At 37.4% G+C, this 19,190-nt stretch overlaps 1 protein-coding gene across 5 annotated transcripts in view; it reads left to right on the forward strand.

Annotated features, from left to right (window-relative positions):
• Nucleotides 1-19,190, forward strand: part of CNTN5 (contactin 5) — a 709,446-nt gene that overhangs the window by 459,016 nt on the left and 231,240 nt on the right. For all 5 annotated transcript variants that reach the window (XM_071803584.1, XM_071803595.1, XM_065832157.2 and 2 more), the window contains one exon: nt 1,170-1,345. In XM_071803584.1, the coding sequence (XP_071659685.1) occupies nt 1,170-1,345 (176 nt within the window). The remainder of the gene's footprint in view (nt 1-1,169; nt 1,346-19,190) is intronic.

Genomic DNA, 19,190 nt, shown 5'->3' on the forward strand with positions numbered 1-19,190 from the left:
ATTCTAGAGTGCTGGAATTTATTGCTGCACCACAAAAAATCTACTATTGCAGGGGTCGTTGTTTCAGTCTGTGGAGATGAATGAGAAAGATGAGGTTTTTTTCGCAGAGAATATCCAGGGGAAAGCAAACAAATAAACAAACAAACAAACAAACAACCCCAAAATCCACTCAAATAGCAGAAAAATTATGAGACTCTTGGGCTACTTCTGAATCCTCAGAAAAAGAAGTATTCATTCAGGAATTATTCATGCTTTGGGTCCGATGTGATACATTCTAATAGGCTTCCTACAGCCTGTCTTTTTCCACCTGACTCACTTCCATTCTTGTCTCTGCTGTTCAGGCTTTTCATTTCATTCCCAAACCCCTCCCAACTTAGCATTCCCTCTGCCGAATCCTCATCTGATCTGAGCTTCTCTTTACCTGGAGGCTGCCAGGCATTATCCTTGACCAGACACCAACTAATTCCAGGCTCCCCTGGACCATTTTTTTCTGAATTTTGTGTATCCTGGCCCAGTTGATATTGTTTTACCTTTGTCCATTGCCAATATTCTTTATTTCATAATGGTCTATGTACATCAATCTACCTCCCTGCTCTTCAAAAGCCTTACTCTTCTACTTTATTCAAATTCATTTTCTCCATTTCTTGGAACCAGAAGAACAAATGCTGAAAGAATGGAAAAGAAAGGTTCCTTGCTCTCATACAGTGCAGACTCAGCTCTGCTAACTCTAAGTTCATCTGGGCCTAAGACTTTAATCATAGGACATGCACTGAAACTTTGATTTTCATAAGAGTGAAAGCCCCATTTTTGACATACTGGATGCATCTGCTACACGTTTCAAGTCTGAAGCCTTTGTGGGTGATAGGATTTTGGGGGGAAAAAATAAAAAAAAAAAAAAAGGGAAGGTAAACGAACAAAGAATATGCTTTATCTTCTGAGGTTGAAGATATGTTTTTACTTGTGTTTTTCAGCAAAGCTTAGCTTTTTTTCAGGTACATGTTGTAGAATGTCTCCATCCAAATCTTTGCCAAAGTAATGGGTTACTGCATAGAGTATCTTTGAGTAACTGCCCTCCTTATAACAACTGGGGCTGTCAGGTTCTGTATACTAAGTTTGATGCCTTCCTTTGGCCATAAAATGCTCAAGTAGTTTCTTTCTTTTTTCCTAAGGTGGCTTCGAAATGGAACTGAAATTGACATTGAAAGTGATTATCGCTTCAGTTTAATAGAAGGAAGTTTGATCATCAAAGACCCCAGTGAAATGAAGGATTCTGGACAGTATCAGTGTTTAACCAGCAACATGTTTGGCACTATTTTAAGCAGAGAGGCTGTTCTTCAGTTTGCATGTGAGTAACATTTTTTTTAACATCGATAAATTAGATCTTTACATTGCTCGATGGGGTTCTTAATTGTAATTTCTATACATTATACAAGTTATATTGTCCACTGACTTTGTTGGGGTTACGATCTCAAAATTAGAAATAAAATGCTTAGTGGGAAACCGTGGCTTTCCATGGACTTTTCATGTTTAAAATAGAACCAGCTATCAGGGAAAATAACTCTAGTACATGATCCCAAAGTGCTATTCTTTATTGACATACTTGAATACTCCACAACGATATATTTCAGTCAATGCTAGTTTCCTGAAACATGTATCATTTCACCATACTATCTGAGAAATAGCTGTAAACTTCGGAATAGAGTGGGATAAACTGCCTCTATATCTGTAGGATAGTCTGCAGCTATAACTATGTGTGTCAATATAGTTTTCTATGCATATGTGTATATGTGTCTATGTTTATGCATACATAACATGCACACATTAATACATCATGAGATTACATTTTTTTTGTAGTTGTTAATGGAAACTGAAAATGTCACAGTTTTTGAAATCACTCACTACAACATTCTTTCCAGAAGCTATCAACCATTCATGATCATGCATAAGTACTATGGTCTAACTAGAGCATGCTCTTTTTCAAACATATTATCAGAAAAGATGGGTCCAGAATTTCAGATATTCTATCTCCAACCCTGACCTCCCTTTAACACTTTACAGGAAGGCAATCAACACCTTTTTAGTGCTTTATATAGGTAATCCTACCATGAAGGTTTTTAAAAGGTAGGGATGCAAAATGAACTCCACCCTAATTTCTCAGATCCTGCTAAAAATAGGAAATTACCACGAAAAATGAGGCAGATCTTATATAGCCACAACAGGAAAACAGTGGGGTTAAGGATAAGTTGCCTACTTGCATGTCTTCTAACACATCTGATGGTATGGAGAACTCAGCAGGGTTAGTGTGGGGTTTGAGATTCTCCCTTAATCCACCCCTCCCTGGTAAAGTCAGACCTCTCAAATCTATTGGTTTAGCCTTACCTGCTGCAAATCCTGTCCAGGTATATTTTAGCAAGATCATGGCACTATCCACCTACTTCTGACTTGTGAGCAATACTGACTTTTGTCAAAGTTTCCTCATCCCAGGGCAGTATGTTTAAAATTCTGAATATCGAACAGTGGTCTTATTACAGTATTATTGGACCTCAGTCTTAAACATAGCTCTAAGTAAATTCTGTTACATTTTATTTTTTAGACAAGAAAACTATCATAAATGAAATCACTTGGTTAGAGAATCTAACAACTGGTAAATATAGACAGTTCCAGGGCTCTGTACCTCAGATTTCTGTTCCCATTTCAGGAGCATGGCTAACAGGTGGCGACTTGACGTGCAACTAAAAAGAAAAACAGAGAAAGTGAGAGCTGGAGTTCCATCAACAGAAAGCCTATGAGTTTCAATAGCTACATCCACAGTTCATTCAGGATCCCATGTACTTCCAGTTACAATATTATCTCCTCCAATAAAATCAATAGATAAGGTTGTAGGGGAAGCAAAAAAAAAAAAACAAAAAAAAAACAAAAAAAAAGGTTTGTTTTGGTGAGTTTATTTTTATTTTTTATTGGATTTTATATTATTATTAGCTTGCACACATGCTTTTGCAGGTATCAAAGCTGTTCTATTCCAATCACTTGAATGTGATTTCTGTTCATTAAAGTATTTGTTTGGGAATTGTAATGAATGTTTCTTAGGCGAGGTTAACAGAGGAATGCTGGCTGGAAGAGCTGAGGTGTAGCAGACAATGCTGTAGAACTTGTGAGAGAGAAGAGGCTGTTACAAGCACAGAGAAATCTTTGAAAAAGGATGGAGTCATAACTGGTTGAAGTTGTTTTAGAAATTCTTGAGCAAATCCTTCACAAGAACAATTTCATGTTCAATGTGTATTTGTAGTTCAACATCTTTGTAGCATGACACTCTCTTCTGCTCTTGATTTAATGCTTCTTCAAATCCCTCATCTTAAATGGCTGATGTGTTCCTGTTGAAACAATAGTTGCATCATGCAGCAACTCCCTGTGGAAACTGGTGTCACCACACTGTAATCTCATAGCAATCTATCAGAAGCTTATATCGGAGGAATGTTTTAGGAAATTTAAAATAAAGATTTTTATTATGATTTCAGCTTTAAAATATCTAAGACACTGTCTTGAATTTGACCATAAAGTTCAGATAATTTTCTTGAAGTAAAGAATGGAATACTTTCATCCTGATATCTTGGTTGATAAAAAGTTTTAACTGGTTTCCCGAGTGCTAATACTCTTTATTTCCTTTAGAAGCCTGAAATATATTCTTCAGGTGCCTAAAGGGAATATCTTTACAGGATGAAGTATCATTTTATGATTTAAAACTAACAATTTGGAGACCTCTTCATATCTAGAAATACTTCTATATGTAATCACAATCTTTGTGAAATAAATAATGACATTTTCCATATTAGCATATTTCAACCAAGTAATATATACCTTATCATTCATTAGTAACTCTTTTTCTTGTTTTTAAATCAGTTGTTAACGTGAGAACCACCTTGGGTGAGGTAGTATACAATTAAATGGTCTTTAGATTAAACTATGTCTACTCAGTAATTAGCACTGAGCACTAAAGCATTATATAGATAGGTAGAGATGGACTAGACAAAGATTATCTTACATTACCCTGAAGTAAATATAAGAATTTGAAAAACGTCGTGCTTTTGATGAAATACTGTAAAATTTCAGTATAGTTGAAGTAGGACATTTTATAATATTGCTTGTTAACAGCAGACTTGTATGTCTCTAGCTACATTCACTAAGGTGGAAAATAAAGCATTGAGAAAGATTTTTGTAAGAAAAGGTCCTAACCTTAAAGTAATTAAAGTAATTGGTGCCCTGCAATTTTACTGGGCTCTAATGGCTTGAAGGGTAATTTATAATCCCAAGGATAGACCAAGACATTTCTGATTAAGAGATACAGAGCTACACATAATGGCATTCAGTTTCTCTTTTTTCACTAGAAGCCATGGATTCCAGAAGCCTAGAAACTTACCATTTTAACAGAAAAATCTTAAAATTAAGTTAATGGACTTGCCTGAAGGCATGGTTTGTACTGCTGTGGAAAATAGCTATGTCTTTGCAGCTTGAAGAGCTGTTCTTCTAATTAAAGAGAGCAATGGCAATACGGCTCAAAAGGAAACAACAGGAACCATTAAACAAAGCCTTTGACACTGTCTTACAGGAAAAAGCATGTGCTATAATGTGCCTACACAGAATATCATGAAACTTGAACAAGAAGAGCACATTTATTGCTTTGGCTCTTAGTTTTCCCTCAATTACATGGCCAAAAGCTCATTTTCTATGGTTGTTATCATGTAGTTCAGTACTGGTGATGCATTACAAATATAAGAGTTCATGTACTATATCACTTGTGTATGTGCGCATAATTAAAATAAGACTTTGAAATACTTACATGATATCTTTGTATTTGAGAGATATAAAATGAACATACATTTTATACATGTTTAGAGAGATAACATTGAAATAGCCTCCCATATCACTGGTTATTTTTCTGGCATGAAGTGGAAAGATCAGTTATGTGCAGTTAAAGGTCTGCTCAAAGATTTAAAACTTCCCATCTTTTTTTTTTCTGTTCTTCGCATTTCTTATGGTCTCTCATGCCCAAAGTTATGCTATTTTAAGAAAGTAAGCAAAAAAGAGAACAAAATCACTTTCTCTAACAGAAATTAAGGAGAAATATTATTTTCAATAAAAAGCAAATATTTGACGGGAATTTTTTTGTCTTCAAGATAATTTTATGCAGAAAAATTGGGAAAGTAAAGCCCCATGATAACACCGACAAAATGACAAGCAAATCAGAATTCCTGATCACAAAAATTATATGTTTAAAGTCACATTTTAGAAGTTTGCTCCTAGCAGGTTCTTGAAAGGATATAAAGCTATCAGTTTGCTACAGCTTCAAATGTCATTTATACTTCATAATCATTAGGAACAGTTCATACACAAAGTATATTGTTTTCTTAATGAGATTCTAATCATCTCATTAAAATGTAAGAGCATTAGAGGAATAATTACTGAATTCCTTTAGCCCATTTTAACGTTAATGATTTTGGTAGCTCTGGGTGTGGCTAACTCTATGGAAGAGTTATTCGAATCACAAACACATCTTTAAAGATTCTGCAGTCAATGGAAATAGAAAAGTGAAAGATAGTTATTCTAGCTTATGCATTTACTGCATTAGGAAAAAAATGTCTATATGTGAAGGCAAGAGCATCAGCCAAAGAAAACAACTATAGCAAACTTATAGTTGCTACTGCAAAAAGAAACCAGGTTTTGTTGAACACCTAGTAATTTTAAAGAAATTCATGGCACCTAAAGTATTTTGAGGATATGAAACTTGATAATAAAGTGTACAAGTTTTATGACTTAACTTACAAAGTAAGCTCAAATACATTAAATGGTTTTACTTTGCTCTCTTATCTCCTCTCATTTCTGTTGTTAGAAATTTGTGCAACCTAAATGGAGGGTTTAAAAATTGAAGTTTATTATTAATTTCTCAGTGCTAGCTGCTTTCAGGATCTGTACATGAGCTAAGAAAGTATAACTGACTTGAACCTGATGGGAGTTCGGAAAAAATACAGAGATTACAAATTGACTAAATCTACCTGCCTTACTACACAGCAGCCACATATTTTTTGTGCTGGGTTCCACAGCGTCTCTTTGGAACAGTGTGCTACAACTTTGGTTAAAACCATGGATGTATTTGTGCATTTCTTTGCCATTGTTCCATTAGGTCATGAAACAAAATTGCTTTACTCTATCTGTGGATTATTCAACCCTTCGTATTTCCAGCCTGGGCTAATAATAATAAGGATGTGGTAGGGGGAAATAACTTCTCACTTGTCATTTATGGAGATCCTCACTGCAGTTTTAGTAGTCTCACTGTCACTGGCTTCTTTGTATAATAGATTTCCTTTTTTTTTTTTTTTTCCTAACAACCTGTTAGCAACTTCAGCTACTAAGAAATATGCTTGATTATTCATGTTTTCTTTCTTGCCATCATGGTCCCTGTACATTTTATTTGGTTTACTCCATGATTTCCTAATATTTATTTCTGAAGAGCTGATTTAATCACAACCCTATAGACATGAAAAAAACCCCTTGATTTCTCATGTTAATTCCAGAATATGGAACATTGACTTTGCAATTCTGCAAATCTAACCATTTATTTTGATGAGTCAGCACTTTAAACTGAAATATATGTATTTTTTTCCTATCAAAATCACAAAAAACCAAAGCTTTAAGACAAATTAGAACTTATTTCTTTAATTTCAACTCTGAAAAACCAAGTTATTTTAATTTTAGCTGCAGTGATACTTTGTTGTTCACAGAAACATTCAGTTTATGCAACTAAGTTCAATGCTGCAAGGTGCCAAGAACTTTGTCCATAGTCTAAAAAAGTATTTCATCTTAAAATATTTACATAATGTTTTTGAAGTTGATGGAATGATGTACATGCTTAAAATTAAACATATGCTTAAACTCTTTGTTTCTGTTAAACATGAGAATTTCTAAAGCAAGAACTAAACAGTCTGGATGATTTTGATACCATAGTGTCATGTTGACCAACATATAATAGGTTTAATTAAGCCTTCTGTCATTCATTTCTTGATCCTTTCTTTCTTACAGTGAATAAATAGCTTAGAATAATGAACTTCATGCCTTAAAAATAGAAGAAGTCATTACAACTCCTTTTATCCAGCAGTTCTTGAATAATGTTTCCTGTTGGAAAAGATAGATCTGGGTTTATCATTGTGGCTATGGTGAACCTTTGTTGAAAAAGTGCCTTTGACCTTCCTTTACATACATGAATCTATCAGCCAAGTCCAAAAGGAAGTGTGAAGAAACATAAAAAACAGCACTTGAGAGGTGACCTAAAACTGTGAAGACAGCATCCACTCTTTCTGACAAGAATGACAAAAATAATGAATATTTATCCATTGTTCTAATTTCCCAAGAGACTATTAATGATTATTGCAAGACAGTAAACCTTATGGTAGTTCAACTGTACTCAGGAGTAATATTCACTGAAAACTTCGGGGAAATAAAAAATGCATCTTGTCTCCTGGAACTCCCTTTCCACACAAAGCACGCAACATGTCTTCAGAAATGGTCTCCTAACCCTGTCTACAGTGACTTGTCTATAATAGTGTAAGACCAGCTGAGAGCTCTGGTAGACTTGCTTTTTGTATTTATGTCCCTTTAGTTCTGCTTTTGAAAGTCTCTGAGAGTTGCAGCAAGTTTCTATTTTTCCATCGTTACATCATTATTCAAAGACCAACTGACTTGCCCCAGTATTGGATCACTTGAAGAGCAGAAGAAACCCAATTCTTTCCTGTCTACAAAGCAAGTGTTTTCTTTCCTTGAATACAAGAGGAGTGTGAGTATACTCTCTTTTATCTTCCCTGTGCTGCCTTGAGTCAGTATCTTGACAATTCCAAAAGGGTTTCTGTGCCTATGCTAGTAAATTAAACACTCCCTAGCACTGAGAACAAATCATATGGAAAGATCTGCAGTCATGGTTCTGAATTCTTTTATCTTTCAAGACACAGAGTACTTCTAAATGGTCTTTTGGAAATGACCCCTAGTCATAGAATCATATAATAGAATCATAGAATCATTTTGGATGGAAGAGACCCTCAAGATCAAGTCCAGTCATTAACATGACGCTGACACTAAACTATGTCCCTAAGAACTTCATCTGCAAGTCTTTTAAACACCTCTGGTGATGGTGACTCCACCATTTCCCTGGGCAGCCTGTTCCAATGCCTGACAGCTCCTTCCTTGAAGAAATTTTTCCTCATATCCCATCTAAACCTCCCCTGGGCACAAACTGAGGCCATTTCCTCTCATCCTATCTCTTGTTACTCAGGAGAAGAGACCACCGCCAACTTTGCCACAACCTCCTTCTAGGTAGTAGACCTACCTTGGTAGACCAAGATGATGTCCCCTCAGCCTCCTTTTCTCCAGGCTAAACACCCCCACATCCCTCAGCTACTTGTGCTCCTTCCTACTAACACCCAAAATGTAATGAAAATTGTCTGGGAGAAGGATGTTGTCCCACCAAAGAATCCTGTGGACACTTCTAATACTGTGACAGTGCCTGTGATGAAAGTCCAGTGAAAGAGAGAATTTCTTGATACTTTTCACTATATTAGTGTAGACTAAGTCTGAGTATGTTGAATAGAGAGTCTTCAGCATACTAAGGGGAATGCATACACTGCATCTTTAATATATGTATCAGACATGCCATAGTTGTATGAAATAATGTAATTGTATGATTTTACTATGTGAAGAAGACTATGAAATGTCTTAAGAGAGGAGATAAAGTCTGAAGAATCCAAGCTATGCATTAAGTCTTTCTGTAGGGTGATACACAGGAACATGAGAAGACCATACTAACCAATGTTGTGTTCAAGAGACATTCTGTAATACAAAAGTATTAGACTTTCTTTGTTCACCTGAAAGAAGCTGTTTACTCTGTGTGTGTCCTTGCAAACAACTAAATCATTCCTTCACTTCATGCTTTTGACTTTTCCGTGGTGAAATCATATATTACCTCAGCCTGGGAGGGGTGTTTTGACAAAGCTGATAGCCAAAACTCAGGAAGCTCTAAAGCAGCAATCCAGAAGCGTTTATTCTTTTGTATGGTAGTATTAGAATGAAGGCAGCTTGAAATCTTGAGGCCAGATCCTTAATTAGGGATTATACATCAATGCAGTGCAAATGTGATTCTTGTTGTAAGTTACTAGCTTCAGAAAAGGGTATCAATTCTGGATGTACTCCATTGAGCAGCATTTATTATCTTATTCCATTTAAATTGCACATAGGTATAACTTCAACCTCATTGATTCTTGTATTCATCAAACACCAAAAAAGTTATGATTATTTCAAAGTATTCAAATGGAAATGAGATTTATTAATCTTTTCAAGTTCATTTTGCTACATAAGTTTTGATGCCAAAAAAGTATTCTGAGGTTTAAGTTCTGCTCCATCTTTAACTCTGAAAATGTGCTTTAAACAATACATTTTATATTTTGTGTTCTGTGGAAGCATTAATAGAAATCAGTCATGTAGGGAGACACAGTCTGAAAGGTAGTTACAGCAATCATTTAGAGATGCATAGTATATCTACTGACTTCTCATTTTAACATTGTGCATTTCTCTGCAGGACTGGAAGGCTGGTGTTTAACCTGCCTATAACCTCCTTACCTATCTTTCCCAATCTAATCTATCATGCTAATGGACCATTAGTCTTGGCATTTAAATATAGATGACAATAATTAAGAGCAGCATTACTAAATAGGAGAAATTTCAAAAGGTTGAATGAGAATTCTGTGCCAAGACCAGCCAACACTTTCTAAATTTCCTTTCCAAGTCCTAACTCAGATTGACTTTTAGCAATTATCATGTCATCTCTCTACTTACAGCCTTCCAGGTGTTACAGATTGTGGTGAGCAGTACTCTACCTTCTTTCAAATTGAAGGTGTAATTTGACTTGAAATTTCTTGCATGGCATTCATAGTGGTACCGTGGCATCCCTGCCCTCAGTACGCTCTTGGCTTTTCCCAAGAGCAGATCAGGCTTCTAATCCAACTGAGAAATAAACTTGCCTGACAGGTTATTTTTCTTCTCGCAAAGGCCGGTGCACAGGTACTTGTGATAGCACAGGGGAGAGAGCAGCACAAAGCTGGGAGAGAAGAAGGGAGAAGTGGACAGGGCATTCAAGCTGACTGCTCAGGAACAGCACTGAATAGAACAACATTGGAATCAGTTTTCATAATACTTTTGGAACTCAGGGGGGAAATCTTCTAGAAAAGAGTTGAGTTATAGCTGAGCTAATAACACTGCAGAGGAGGTATTAAGTTTAAGAAAAGCCTACAATGAATGAAGGAGATTGATCATCAAAGAAAACAACATCTGGAAGGTTGTAAAACATACGGATAAAGTTATAATTAGCAGAAATCAAGCTGAGTTAGACTGACAAAGGAAATTAAAAGAAATGCAGATAAGCATTTTAGCTAGGTTAATAAAAATTAACAAGAGAAGAATGAGGAATCATGGGATAGAATTAAAGTTAATCTACATATGATCCCAAATTCGATGGTTACCTTTCTTTGATTTTCTGTAAGGACAGAATATCTCATACATCTGATTCCATATGAAGCATGAGATACCAGAAACAGAAAGATACACTGCTTTCAGTTTGGGGATGGGAGAAGACAAGAATGGTAAAAGTAAAGCCACAGTTAAAACAAACTAGTTGATAAAGGTAAGAACTTAAAACATCCATGAGATCTATTAAAGAAATTTAATACTTCAATGGTATAACTTCAGAACAGTGTGCAGTTTCAGGACCAATTTGTCCTTTGTTTTTCCTGATATTTTCACCAATCTTCACAGCACAAAGGTGAAATTAATTAAAGTATCTAATGCTGCAAAAATGGGAAATATTGCTGATGTAGAAGTTGTGTTTTCAACTGTAGTAATCATACATTTTATTTGTAACGTCTTGCAGTCAACGTCATGAACATGATATCACTATCATTTTGAATAATATTTCTGGTAATTATTATGAGGAGAAAATCAAAACAAGCTCCAAAAATAAGTTCTTGTCAGTGACAATGATAACATCAAAAGCATCCTCTGATGACCACCATGTAATGAAAATGTCAAGTAATGTTAAAAACCACCATGTGATGATAATAGCCAAGTCCTCAAACATTATCTTCTTCAGTGAGATTGGGTAGGTGTGTTACATACACACACCAGGACTTAGAAATATATTAGAAGTATATAATTCCTTTTATACTGGTTTTAAAAGTCAGAAATCAGAAACTGGTTTCATATAACACAGTGCATATGAAGAAAAAAAAAAAAAAGAGCAAATCCTCTCTGTAAAACATATTGTAACCTGTTTCCATTACAAACACACACATGACACTAACCAATAAAGAAAACAAACAAACAAACAAAAACCCACAACCCACACCAAACACACCTTTAATTAGGTTTTATCCTTATATCTTATCAAGCATGGAAATATAGTAAAAATGCCCTCAGGATTCTATAAATATGCAAATCCTATGCCCACCCACCTACCCACTCCATACACCATACTAATTAAAAGACAATCTATTAAATCAGAAACTTATACACTGTGTGTCTAACTGCACATTAAATATTACACTGAATTTTATTAGAGTTACAAGGTCAAACATCCAAGCTAAGAGATGAGGAATTTATCAGTCTGCATGCAGTCTGAATTTTGCCTTGTACGCAAGAGTCCTACAATATAGATTTATCATACAATCTTGTTGTTGTTGTTGTTTACATTGGACCACCTATACTCACAGAAAAAAAAAATTACAGAAAAAAATACTGCTTGCATTCTGAACAGAGTTCTATTTTCTATTGTTCAGTGCACAGCCCCCAACCTTCCTTAATTCAGATTGTTCAAAACCTTTTCTGATCACAAAATTCATTTCCTCAGAAGCTTTTTATGGTGTTCATCATTACAGCATCAAAGTGGTTCATGAACATTAATATATTTATTTTTACAATGTTCCTGTGAAGTGAGTAGTTATTACTATCTCCTTTTTATAAATGGAAAACTAAGACATGAGAGATTAATGTAAAATATCCAGTAATTTGGGGAACTGTACATTAGCTCATGAGGATCTGTGTTTCTCAAGTGCTTAGCAGAGCCAGAACTGATCACTTTCCCATTCATCACTCCCACCAATCTTTTTCTCAGCCTTTGTGTCAGTCATATGTCAATCCCGCATCTGGTTTCTGATCTCTCTCCTGTTATCAATTAGGCCTCTGATTCTATTTGTGATTTCCTTACTTACCAAAAGCATCTGACTAAAATGAATAGTCACATCTTTCTAGATGTTTTTTAGTCTCCATGTGCTCATTTTGTTTCACTGCCTGCAGTTCCTCTATCTCACATTTCCCACTTCCAGGCTCCTAAACTCAGTTTTTTTCTCTGTCTCTATTCAGTACCTTCTACAGCATGCTTTTTTCCATCCATGACCTTCTGCATCCTTAGGAGGGTAAATTAACATTTAGTTATTTTTAACCAAAACAGAGTAACTGAAACAGTATCTTCTAATGGAAAGTGTTTGCCATCTTAATCACAGTAGCTGCTGCTTGTTGTGCTTATAATAATGGATTGATTTCTTGACATTGGCAGAAAGCATTATATTTTTTAATTAGAAAAAATGTATCTGTCTTCAGGATAAGTAGCTTAAATTGCTACTCCATTAGCTGTCATAAGCAAAGTGGGTCAAGGCTTTGAATGGCAAACTGTAACAGTACATCGAATAGGAAACTCTACTGATAATTCAGTAGCTGGTACTTTCTCTTTTAAATTATTAATTTATTACTGCAGAACATGGTGTAATGAAACAAGTGCTCCTTGGATAAATTTCTGCCCGGAAAGGGATTTCTACTTAAATACTTGCCATTTATCAGCATTTTCTTTCCTGTGAAGTCTCAACCATGTCCCTCACTCCTCATGTATAACAGCTATTAACTGTGACCTGTGTTTTGGTTGGTGACTGCAAGATTTTGAGATTCTAAGACAGGCTGTTTTCAGCCACATCCTTTGAATTTCATGGCCATTTTACTGTGCTACTGACTTCGCTGCTTCCTGTCCTTCACAATTTATAAATGAAAGGTTATTGCTCCATCTAAACTGGAGCATAGCAAATATAGAAAAACTTAATTTATGATCATCACTAGCCACGACAAACCACAAATATGGATAAGAACTGTTTTAAGATTTTTCTTTCTTTGTTTCAATACTGGTTATATAAGGTCTGGTAGTGTGCACTAATGTGATACTTGGAAGTAGCACATCTTTTAATTTTTAATTAATGTTGTTACCTCATTAAAATCTTATCTGCTAAAAAAAGAAAAATGGAAACATCATAGATAAAATCTTGCCAGTGAGTGTAAAAGTTGGACTGGAATATTGGTAAGAAAATCATAGCTAGCTGAACAAAAGACACTAAGTATTCTCAATTTGAGATTGCTTTTTGACAATCTCAACAGAGGAGCCAGTCCTTTAAGTACTTTATTCTGCAGAACACAATCACCAGCAGTTCACTCCAAGTCACTTGGATGGCATTCAGGACAAAGATGTTTACTGCATATTTTGGTCAAAGTTCTCTGAAATGTACAGAGTGATTAATATAAATATAAATATGCTCTTCTTTATTGTTTCTTTCATGACAAAATTCCAAAGCAATGCATACATAAATACCAACAAAAGATTGTATTTAAATGACGTCAAACAGTTTTGTGAATCTTGCTTTAGAAAATTCTATTATAGTGAAGTAAAAATACTTTTACCACATCATTTTGAGTACTTCAAGTTTGGCTTTGTATTATGCTAAAGATATTAGATGGAATTCACATGTGTATGTAATATGTGTTTTGACAAGGTAAAACTTGACTCAGCATTGCCAAAACAAAAAGTCTAAATTACTATTTTTTAAGTATAAAATTGTTCTTACAACATATTTTTTTTTACTGATAAATTTCCAAAATTAAAAACCACTTAGAATACCAAAATTTAAATGCCTTTATAATAACTAAATGCCTATATAATAACTATTTGTACCTAAAGCTATGTCACTTTGAAGTCTTTACTTTTCTGTTACAGTGGAGCTACAAGAAAATAATCTAATGAGGAAGGTGTAGCCACAGATTAAGTTGTAGTGCAACTGCCACTGTTGCAGTGCTGTTTTGTCTAAACTCTCTCACTCTTCCATCCCAAACTCTCCCATACAGCTTCTCCTTAAAATACCTGATCCACAGCCAACAAATCATCCTTGCTCAGTTTAACTACCTTATGACAAAGATATGTACATTATGCCTAGTCACCTAGACCTAAAGTGAGACTTACAGCTCAGAGGCTCGTTTGCTTTTCGTAGAATCACAGAATGTTAGGGATTGGAAAGGACCTCAAAAGATCATCTAGTCCAATCCCCCTGCCAGAGCAGGAACACCCAGATGAGGTTACACAGGAAGGTGTCCAGCGGGTTTTGAATATCTCCGGAGAAGGAGACTCTACAACCTCCCTGGGCAGCCTGTTCCAGTACTCACCCTCACTGAGAAGTTTCTTCTCAAATTTAAGTGGAACCTCTTGTGTTCCCATTTGTACCCATTGCTCCTTGTCCTATCATTGGTTGTCACCAAGAAGAGCCTGGCTCCATCCTTGTGACACTCAGTCTTTATGTATTTATAAACATTAATGAGGTCACCCCTCAGTCTCCTCTTCTCCAAGCTAAAGAAACCCAGCTCCCTCAGCCTTTCCTCATGTGGGAGATGCTCCACCCTGTTAATCATTTTTGTGGCTCTTCTTTCATATATGTTCCTAAATGTGTGACCATAGCATCACAGTATCACAGTATGTTTGGGATTGGAAGGGACCTCAAAAGATCATCTAGTCCAATCCCCCTGCTGGAGCAGGAACGCCTAGGTGAGGTCGCACAGGAATGTGTCCAGGCGGGCTTTGAATGTCTCCAGGGAAGGAGACTCCACAACCTCCCTGGGTAGCCTGTTCCAGTGCTCTGTTACCCTCACTGAGAAGAAGTTCTTTCTCAAATTTAAGTGGAACCTCTTGTGTTCCAGCTTGATCCCATTGCCCCTTGTCCTATCATTGTTTGCCACTGAGAAGAGCCTGACTCCATCCTCGTGGCACTCACCCTTTATATATTTATAAACATTAATAAGGTCACCCCCCGGTCTCCTCTTCTCCAAACTAAAGAGCCCCAGCTCCCTCAGCCTTTCTTCATAAGGGAGATGCTCCACTCCCTTAATCATCTTTGTTGGCCTACGCTGGACCCTCTCCAGCAGTTCCCTGTCCTTCTTGAACTGAGGGGCCCAGAACTGGACACAATATTCCAGATGGGGTCTCATCAGGGCGGAGTAGAGGGGAAGGAGGACCTCTCTCGATCTACTGACCACCCCCCTTGTAATACACCCAAGGATGCCATTGGCCTTCCTGGCCACAAGGGCACAGTGCTGGCTCATGGTCATCCTGTTGTCCACCAGGACCCCCAGGTCCCTTTCCCCTACACTGCTCTCTAATAGGTCATTCCCCAACCTATACTGGAACTTGGGATTGTTCCTGCCCAGATGCAGGACTCTACACTTTCCCTTGTTAAATTCCATCAGGTTATCCCCCGCCCAACTCTCCAGCCTGTCCAGGTCCCGCTGGATGGCAGCACAGCCTTCTGGCGTGTCAGCCACTCCTCCCAGCTTAGTGTCATCAGCAAACTTGCTGATGGTACACTCAATTCCCTCGTCTAAATCATTAATGAATATATTGAATAATATTGGCCCCAGTACTGACCCCTGAGGCACTCCACTAGATACTGGCCTCCAACTGGACTCTGCACCATTGACCACCACTCTCTGGCTTCTCTCTTTAAGCCAGTTTGCAACCCACCTCACTACTCTATTGTCTAGACCACACCTCCTCAATTTAGCTGTGAGGATGCTGTGAGGGACTGTGTCAAAGGCTTTCCTGAAGTCAAGGTAGACCACATCCACCGCTCTGCCATCATCCATCCACCTTGTTACATTCTCATAAAAGGCTACGAGGTTGGTCAAGCATGACTTACCCTTGGTAAAGCCATGCTGACTGCCCCTAATGACCCTCTTATCCCTGATGTGCCTTGAGATGGCACCAAGGATAAGCTGTTCCATTACTTTCCCAGGGACAGAGGTGAGGCTGACCGGTCTATAATTACCCGGGTCCTCCTTCTTGCCCTTTTTGAAGAGTGGAGTGACATTTGCTTTCCTCCAATCCTCGGGCACCTCTCCCGTTTCCCAAGACTTGGCAAAAATGATGGAGAGCGGTCTAGCAATGACTTTAGCCAGCTCCCTCAGCACCCGCGGATGCATCCCATCTGGACCCATGGATTTATGGACATCCAGACTATTTAATTGTTCCCTAACCCAGTCCTCATCGACTAAAGCAAACTCCTCCATTAACCTGGCTTCATCCGGGGTCTCAGGGGTACAGGGTTCCCCAGGACAGCCTCCAGCGGAGTAGACAGAGACAAAGAAGGCATTCAGCAATTCTGCCTTCTCTGTGTCTTCTGCCACCAGGGCACCCACCTCATTCATCAGTGGGCCTACATTGCCTCTGGTATTAGTTTTATCTGCTATGTATTTGAAAAAGTTCTTCTTGCTGTCCTTGACCCCTCTCGCCAGCTGTAATTCTAAGGAGGCCTTGGCTACCCTAGCTGCCCTCCTGCATCCTCTAACAGCAGCCTTATATTCCTCCCAAGTGGCCAGTCCCTGCTTCCATGACCTGTAAACTCGCCTCTTCTGCTTGAGCATACCCAACAGATCCCTATTCAACCACGCAGGCCTTCTGGCTCCCTTCCTCGACTTCCTACATGTGCGGATGCTCTGATCCTGAGCATGGAAGAAGCAATCTCTGAATGCAACCCAGCTCTCTTGGGCCCCTTTTCCTTCAAGCAGTCTTGCCCATGGGATTTCCCCCAGCAATTGCTTGAAAAGGCTGAAATTAGCCCTGCCAAAGTCCAGGGTTGCAATTCTACTTGCTATTCTGTTCCTGCCACACGAGATGCTGAACTCCACCATCTCGTGGTCACTGCAACCCAGGCAGCCCTCGACCTTTACTGCTTCGACCAGACCCTCTTTGTTAGTGAGGATGAGATCCAGCAGTGCACCTCTCCTGGTCGGCTCCTCCACCATCTGCATGAGGAAGTTATCATCAATGCACTGGAGGAACCTCCTGGACTGGGGCTGGCTGGCTGAATGGTCCTTCCAGCAAACATCAGGGAAGTTAAAATCACCCACAACAACCAGGGCCTGTGACTGTGAGACCACTCTCAGCTGCGCATAGAAGGCCTCATCAACTTCCTCAGCCTGATCTGGTGGCCTGTAATAGACACCTACAACAGTATCACCCCTGCCAGCCTGTCCCTTGATCCTGACCCATACACTCTCAACTCGCTCCTCATCCGCTCTTGTACATATATTTTTTCCCACGGAAAATATTTACACAAAAGAGAGCAGAGAAAAAGCAACCAGAAAAGGCAGAGACAATGGAAAAAAATATCCAGACCTGAAACCTGTGTTTTCTCTGACTGTTATAAATGAACTTTGCATCAGGTCAATAACATGGAAATAAACATGCATTACAAAGACAGTAAAATAGTTTAAAAAATCATTTGCACATTCTTTGGGAGTAAACTCAACTGTTTTTAAGCAGCATAGAACTAAAGCATAAATAAAATTTGTTCAAGCTGGAAGGAAAGGTAATGAAATTCAAATGTTTGCTTTCATAGCACCACAGGTGCTTTGCCTGATTTATATAAAATATTTACTGAAGTAAATCTAAATAAAATCTGGGAGTGGGACTCGATGATCCTTATGGGTACCTTTCAACCTGAGAAACTCTATAATCCTATGAATTGAGGTAATAAGAATAATTAAAATTGCATATTTTAAAGGGTTCCAGCCCTCACTTCCACTAGATCAGGTTTCTTCCAGCCACATCCAACCTGGCATTGAACACTTCCATGAAGGGAATGTCCACAACGTCTTTGGGCAATCTGTTCCAGTGTCTCACTACCCTCACAGTAAAGAATTTATTTCTAATATCTAATTTGAATCTACTCTCTTTCAATTTAAAACTTCTACCCCTCATCCTATCACTATACTTCCTGATAAAGGCCCCCTCCGCATCTTTCCTATAGGCCCCCTATCATTCATTTTCAAACCAGTCATATATTATCTTCTAAAGTAACCTAGAGTATGTGTAAAGATATTACATGATATATAAAGATGGAGACATCCCTGTCAGACAACTTATTTTTTTTGAAAATACTTGTGTTTTTCTAGGTGATACATTTAGACACATAACAGTGCCTAAAAATGCTCATCTCATCTTTTTAAGAGACATTCTATTTGAAAATAATAACTAATCCTCACATCAGTTGTTTTGTACAACCAATAAATTGTTCTCAACCTATCTAATAAGATTTCTTTGCAGTCCTTTCTCTTCCTTCAAAAATGTTTGAAGATCAGTAAAATACATAATGGTTTCTATTTTTAAATAACCAAGCTTTCCAGATCAGTTACAAAGAGTTCTTGTCTTCAGACTTTATTAATTTAGAGCCTAGCACTCAGTATATTTTAATGAAGGCAGTGTTCAGCAGTCTACTTCAGTTAATCAGGGCTGCCAAGTTTTATTCATTTTTATTAATTTTAATGTTATTGAGTATCCTGAAATATGATAGGTTTTCTAGTACATTTCATATATGTTATTGTTTATTCTTATCTCTGTTAATGAGAAAAAAACAACAAGGTGATTTAGACACTGATATAAAAGACGTAAACCAAATGCTTTCCGAAAGCAAGAAATGCTCTTCGTGATTTAGCAGCTGAAAAATCTGTAAATGGTGTCTGTCATGTAGCTCTATGCTTTCACTATTAATGGTCTTAAAATGCTTTCACCCACTTTAGCAGGTACTCTTTCCAGATTGTAATTATGATTTATATCTTTTAAGCACAGCCTAATGATATGTTTGTTGTTGCTATGAAAATATATGCAAACTAGGTCAGTGCTGCAGCATGCTGGAAGATAAGTCTTCATTTTGTAAATGTTTTAGATCCAGAGGATTCTGCTCAAATCTACCTTAATACTGAGATGAAATATTTATATGGGAGTCAGTTCAATCAGGTATCCCTTT

The sequence above is a fragment of the Patagioenas fasciata genome, chromosome 1 (genome assembly GCF_037038585.1).
Source record: "Patagioenas fasciata isolate bPatFas1 chromosome 1, bPatFas1.hap1, whole genome shotgun sequence".
Classification (NCBI taxonomy): Eukaryota; Metazoa; Chordata; class Aves; order Columbiformes; family Columbidae; genus Patagioenas; species Patagioenas fasciata.